Source organism: Nansenia antarctica (genome assembly GCF_963989245.1).
Source record: "Nansenia antarctica genome assembly, chromosome: 11".
NCBI classification, from domain to species: Eukaryota; Metazoa; Chordata; class Actinopteri; order Argentiniformes; family Microstomatidae; genus Nansenia; species Nansenia antarctica.
In genome coordinates, this window is record NC_137681.1 from 11,428,699 (window position 1) to 11,435,664 (window position 6,966).

Below are 6,966 nucleotides of genomic sequence, written 5' to 3' on the forward strand. Positions count from 1 at the left end.
TTGATAAAGTGATTTAGTTATTTTATTCAGAAATCTTTTCTCAAACTAACTATTGAGGGGGTTAAGCTATGTTTTGAATTTTATTTTGGATACAAATAACTGATTTGTTTTGGGGGGGAAAAAGTATACATTTACTAAATTATACACACTGACCCTTGAGGTACATATTAGGTTTCAGTTTAGGGTTTGTACATGGTTTTGATAGTGTCTATACATAAGGTTATTTCTTTCTTATGGTAAATTTGTGCTGTGATTGAGGTTTGATAAACTGTTAATTGAATTTGTAAATAAATCAAATGTTGGCGACATAATATTGGTTGTATTATTTGTTTACAAGCATTACAAACTGTTTCTGCATGGCTGTGAAAAGGTATCTGTTGATTTTTTTTTTTTTTTAAACTAACTTTTTACACTGAATAAAATGATACTTATGAATCAGTGTTTGTCTGCCATTTTTCACCTCTATGCTCCTACATCTTAAATTAAATTAGATTAGTGTCCCTTCAGTAATTGATACTATCATCAATAGGGGTGGAGGTAGCCTAGTGGTTAGAGGCTGGCTAGCAATCAGGGCTGTTTCAATTCCTGCCTCAAGAGGGAGTTGCATGTGCCCTTGAGCAAGGCACAACCCCCAATTACTCCAGGGGCACTGACTGGCTGACCCTGTGCCTAGATCAAAAAGATTCCAGTGATTGACAACTTGATTGCATGGCAAATAAAACATTTTAAAATGTAGATTACTACAAGTGTGAAAGTCCTCTTCCTCTACAAGCCTTGCTATAGTGCATCAAACCAGGTCCTGTAATCTGACCATTAGGATGACAGCTCATTCAGAGCATGCAATACATCTACTCTTAATCTCAACCTGAGGTCATGGGGCTTGGCGAAGCCCTTTTATTGTTGACATCCTGATCAAAGCCTGTTAAAGCTCACCATCAATCTGGTCACCACAAACAAGGTTCAAGCATTTAATGCACCAATAAACCCAGGCCATTTTAATTCAGGGTCAAGGGGGCACATTACTAGAAAATTGATAGTTTTAATCTCTGATGTCAATAACAATTTTTTTGTGGAATAGGGATTTGTGTGTGTAAAGATGAACAGCAGAACACAATATCCAGTTGTGTGTTTCTTTAATGGAAATCTCTCAAAACTGACAGTCAAACATCAATGCACCAAGCATTCATACATACAGCCCCACAAGATGTTATAACCCAAGATTGGACAAATCAGGTACAGTAAGCGAGGAGGAATGTGGCATCTTCAGGAGTAGGATGGAGCAGTCTCTAGATGCTGAGCCCAGATGTCCCCCACCCCTCTCCTAGTGGAGGAGGTCAGGATAGCCTGATCATAGATCAGTCCCCAAGGACAACCTCTAACCGTAGATCCAGTCTAGAGCGCAGCTGCTGTAGCTGGCCAGCTCTTCTGGTTTGAACCACAAGGCGATCTCATTTTTGGCACTCTCTACAGCATCACTGCCGTGGATGATGTTCCTGCATCAGCAAAGAGAGATAGACATACGTTAGCTTAGCATAAACTACTTCACATTCACAAATCTAAAGTCATACAATCGTGAGAGGACTTAAAATTAAGCAGAAGAGATATTAGATGTGCAATATACTTAACAAAATCTAGGTCATACAATCACAATATGACTAAGCTTAACAGATATGAGATACTTAACTAAAAGGGTCATACACAATCATGAAATGAAGCCAAATGACTTCTTAATCTAAAAATAGGCTTGTCTAGCACTTTGATATGATCAAATCTGGTTACCTAACAATTGAGGTGTGTGGGGGGGGTTAGGATGGGTACCGCCATCCAGACTACAAGGCAGTGCCAGTGACTTTCACATACCTGCCCACTTGAATGCAGAAGTCCCCTCGGATGGTGCCGGGTTTGGAATCAGCAGGGTTGGTCTCGCCCAGCATCACTCTACCTGTCTTGACTACATTTAACCCTTCCCACACCTGGCAGGACAGAGGGACAGGGACAGCACTTTAGCTTCAACACATTATTACTTCCAAACTGTTTTTTTGCATGTCTATGTACATCTGGTTGGATGCTAAACTGCATTTCATTGTCTTGTACATATAAAGTTGAATCTACTTTGCGATGACAAATAAAGTTGAATCTAATCTGTCATTTACAAGTACAAGGGCTGTCTAAAGGGTTATGTTGTAGACCATGTATCCATGGTGAAGTTGTACACAAGTGAAATATAATATTAGATTAAATATTATAATTATATTGCCCATCTCAACTACCTTGCGTCACAGGCCTCCAGGATTGCCCAGGGCCGGTGAATAACACTACTTGGCATCTTTGACAAGACGTTTTAAGGTTCCACTTACCATGGCTACCACTGGGCCTGAGGCCATGTAGGAGACGAGACCAGGGAAGAAAGGCCTCGCCTTCAGGTCAGCGTAGTGCTCTTCTAGAAGCTTCTCAGAGGCCTGGGTGGATCAAACACATCAGAACCACATTATTCAAACAATGAAACAGTCAAGACGAGGTAGAATGCATTGCTTAATGTTGAGCAGCAGACAGAATAGTGGAGAATTAATTGTAGGCCTACTACCATGTACAGGTGTTCAGTCGGCCTCAGATAAGTAAATAACAAACAGTGACTATATTTAGCCACATTTCCTTTAATGCCGTACTGTAAACACTCAAGCTACGGCTGTTGGTCTTCTGAGGACTTAAAGTCAAGGAGACTTTCTCTGCCCACAGACCAAAACAGGGAGGATCAGGGGACCGTAACACTCAGCGCTAATCACTGCTATGGTTAAGAATAGGGAATCTAATCTGGTCCTTCTTCAAGGTCTGCTGCAGGTGAACTTCATTATACTCAGTGAGCAGAGAGAGTTGTAGATGTCATAGGGCCCCATTTCCCTGTACAAAGTACACACTTACTTCAGCAAGGAAGACTATAATATACCATAATGTCATTCATTGTTGAAATATGGTGGAGATGCCAGCATGAGCAAAAATGACAGAACTGCAGCCCATAGTGTATGGGTGGTGTAAATAGTTTTGCAAAACAAAGACATGTTCGACACTTGATGTGCTTTGTCTTGCTGAAAGAACACTGCAGTTATGCAAATATCAGGTATTTTAAGCATTCTTATTGATGGTCAATAAGAACAATATTGTGATGCGGTCCAAATATCAGACTGGCCAACGACTAGCATATTCATATTCATATTTCACTAATGTGTCTGTAGCAAAACGTTTGAATAAACATTTCCCATTTCTTTTATAGTTATAGTATGTAGTTCTTCTGTACAGCAATTTTAACTAGCAGTGCTAATCTCGTTCACAACATGATCCTCTTGGACAGTAGCCTCGGTATGAGGTTAATAGCGCAGAATCTACAAATGCAGATGCAGTTTCAATGCAGAAGCCAAAGCCTCCAGTGAGAGACTCACCTGGATCATTTTCATGCCAACGAGTTTGAAGCCTTTCGCCTCAAAGCGCTTGATGATATCTCCAATAAGTCCCCTCTGCACGCCATCTGGCTTGATGGCAATGAAGGTGCGCTCCTCGTTTGCAGTCATGGCTCTAAAAACAGAGACAGAAAGATCGTACATCATAATAGAACATTTTACAGACAAATTGTTCGTAAAAAAAAAAGTCACTTAAGGCTGTTGGGATTGGGCGCACCTGTCACATTCGGCCTGGGGGCCGGTGGCGAGGGGGGTGGTCGCCGAGCCCCCCGACCCCATCACGGCATTAAGGTCATGAACGGAGCCGCGAAAGCTACAACCACCGGGCTCCTTCGCGTCGGAAGGCTGAACCGTATCGCGTCGGCCCGCATGTGTAAACCATTTACCGGTACCCTCGTGCCACGGAGATCATTTCCATAAACCGCTCCCTAACCGTATTGCGCATGCGCATGGCCAAGACTGCGCTGGGCTGCGCACGCAACGCAATCACTCTCAAGTTCAAGAAAGAAAGAGCATCGCCAACTAAAGTTAACAGTCAAAGAAATAAGTCAAAAATCAACCATCAATTTCTCCCGTTCTTGTCCAAAATAAACATCTAAAAATATGTTATGAGCAGTGGCGAGTGTAGGTCAAGGTTAGTGAGGATGATTATTATTTTTTGTCATAAAGGCATAAAGGCCCTCTCCTCTCTCCATTGTTAGAAACTCGAGTCCACGCGTTATGGGCAGAGATCTGTGCCACTAGAATCTGAAAGACTGACTTTGAATTTGAAGTGCTCAATTTGAATATATTTTTTTTACTGGCACAGATCTCTGCCCATATTCCTCCCCTTAAGACATTCTCCTCCAACGCGTTTTGAAGAAGAAGCGAGTGAAAGACGGAGGAAACCGGTAATCTAACTACCGAGTGGAAATGAGATGGCTGCCATTCTATTACATCCACCCAGCTCACATCTTAAAATCTATACGCGCAGGTTATTCAGACATCACTGTACCTTGCATAAACTCTCAGTCTACACAGAAGACGGTGATATTCATGAGATCATTCACAGTTCAGGGCCTGCCTGACAAGTAGCAAAAGCCGGGATGTCAAAGCGAAATCGACAGGGCGTAATTGCACATGGCATCCACGCCACCGCAAATTCCAGCATGATCACAAATATGTTTTGAGAACATTTGGCTACAGACAATCTTCAATTAATTGTCACATAACATCACGATCGTGTTGGATCACGTCAATTCTCTCCATCGTGGCCTACAGCTACGAGCACAGGCCTGGATAAAATCTGAATGAAATACCTCCACACCGAGGGCAGACACCGGCGACACATTTCTGAATTTAATAAGTCGGAAAGAAAGAAAGCTCGATTACATATGTAGAGTCTGATTCGTCAAAAGGGTTCAATTCAAACCTATTTCGGGTTAAAAAAAAGAACCCGATCGCTTCTTTCGAAGGTGAAATAAGCCGCACAGAGAGATGAGAGAGCAGACAGTACCTTGACGTTAGCTGAACCTTCGGGTAAGAGACGGAGAGAGCAGGGAGCGCAGGGAGTTATTCCTCTAATGCCGCGCTGAGCTGTAATGTAATCGTGGAGGAGCGGCACTGGCTTATATAGAGGCGGGACTAGTGGAGGCGGGTCATATGGACACCCTATGGGACACACAGTAGAGTAGATCGAATAAAATTAATACACACACACACGCACACGCACACGCATACACACACACACACACACACACACACACACACACGCGCGCACACACACACACGCACACACACACACACACACACACACACACACACACACACACACACACACACACACACACACACACACACACACACACACAGTCTTCAATGATATTAAGGGAAGTGCAACATTGAGACAATAAGCGCTCACTCTCTCCCCTCTCTCTCTCTCTCTCTCTCTCTCTCTCTTTCTCTCTCTCTCCCCCTCTCTCTCTCTCTCTCTCTCTCTCTGTCTCTCTCTCTCTCTCTCTCTCTCTCTCTCTCTCTCTCTCTCTCTCTCTCTCTCTCTCTCATAATGCATAATACGTCAGTTTTATGAGAAAGAAGAGTTGAGGCATCACATGCTATTTCGCGCAAAACCGAAGTGCACCTGTTTCCCTTGCTGTCTCAATATGTATAAGAGCTGTACAACACACGCTGCCTCAGGAAGGCCTCCAAGATCTCCAGAGACCCATCCCACCTTGGGTACGAACACTTTGCTCGGCTGCCCTCGAACAGGCGGTTCAGGACCATGTTCGCAAGGACAAACAGACTGAAGCTCAGCTTCTACCCCAGGGCCATCCAGGCCCTGAACACAGCAAAGACCTAGGTTCTGGGCCCTGGACAATCTAGACAATTTGATGGCAGCTACTAGATTGAAATCAAGTGCAACACTGAAACACAACTGTGAACATTTCAAACCTGCAAACTGCGACACTTTAAATGAATGTGCAATAACACTATGTGCAATATGACAACCCTCGGGTACATAAGGTTCAGAGATAGGAAATGTTAGAATAGGTATAGCATAGCATAGAGTACAGCACAGTGTTTTATTTGTATAGTATAGTATAGTGGATAGTGTACATAGCCTTTATTTATGTAAACCAGCTCTTTTCCCTTCTTGTTTTTAGTTTTTTTTCTTCTTCTCCTAGCACCAGGGGAGCCCCCCCTCCCAAATTTCGTTGTTTGGTACCTGTACTATATCAATGACAATAAAGACCATTCATTCATTCATTCATTCATATAATGCATGCACTGTAAGTGTAGTTTTCAATAAAATAGCGCCGAAATTTGGGATTGGAACTTGACAGAGCTGAACCAGAGGTGTGAGTTGTGTTTGTGACACCGCTACCAACTGCATTGATACTCGTGTTGTGGCCCTGGGTGGCTCAATTGGGTGGCTTGTATTCACTCACTGTACTGTCAGTCACTTTGGATAAAAATCGCATGGTATGGTGTTATAAAATGGGTTTTGGAGAAATATGTGATCTGATTGGCTAAAACTGTGTTCCAAGCCATGGGAATTAATTAATCTCTGACAATCACACAGCTGGTGCCAGGCGGTTATATACATGCAACAACCTGATGGCTTTTCAAAACAAAAGGCATAATGTTACCCTTGGTTACCACAACACAACAAACACTTATTGAATTAGACCTCAGGTGACTGGGTCCTTAACAGGATGCCATAATGAACACACTCACATCACATGCAGAGCAGGGTGGGATCTGATGTGGGTCTCGTGAGACTTATCAAAATAAGCCTGGATTTTCCTTTAGTGACGTTGATGGAATACCCCCCAGGCGTTCTAAGCCCTGTTTAACTGTTCGCTCACGTGTCCACAGTGTGCCAATTAACCTGGTACAGCTGGTCATCATCAATAGCACCTGTGTCCAATCAATCACCTGGCTCAGTCGACACTGTCACTCTTCTGGATTTATGGAGGACAGACCATTTCGCATCACAGCAGTAAGTAATATGTTCTATTTAGCTGTTTCCAAA

The 6,966-nt window shown here is 43.0% G+C and overlaps 1 protein-coding gene across 1 annotated transcript; it reads right to left on the reverse strand.

The window, feature by feature from the left end:
* Window positions 1–1,116: 1,116 nt before the first annotated feature.
* nme2a (NME/NM23 nucleoside diphosphate kinase 2a) lies at window positions 1,117–5,030 on the reverse strand. The gene is made up of 5 exons (XM_080541818.1): window positions 4,948–5,030; window positions 3,435–3,567; window positions 2,358–2,459; window positions 1,861–1,973; window positions 1,117–1,493 (listed from the first exon to the last, which is right to left on the reverse strand). Exons 2-5 carry the CDS (start codon window positions 3,561–3,563, stop codon window positions 1,376–1,378), a joined length of 462 nt encoding a protein of 153 aa, XP_080397944.1. The 5' UTR covers window positions 3,564–3,567; window positions 4,948–5,030; the 3' UTR covers window positions 1,117–1,375.
* Between the last annotated feature and the right edge of the window lie 1,936 nt (window positions 5,031–6,966).

Bases quoted from the DNA above. Each gene is read 5' to 3' on its own strand.
- nme2a (XM_080541818.1), bottom strand. From the start codon at position 3,563: ATGACTGCAAACGAGGAGCGCACCTTCATTGCCATCAAGCCAGATGGC. The intron at 2,460-3,434 runs GTGAGTCTCTCA...TGATCCACCCAG, and splicing joins TTGGCATGAAAATGATCCAG to GCCTCTGAGAAGCTTCTAGA. The intron at 1,494-1,860 runs GTATGTGAAAGT...TTGCTGATGCAG, and splicing joins TTCTGCATTCAAGTGGGCAG to GAACATCATCCACGGCAGTG.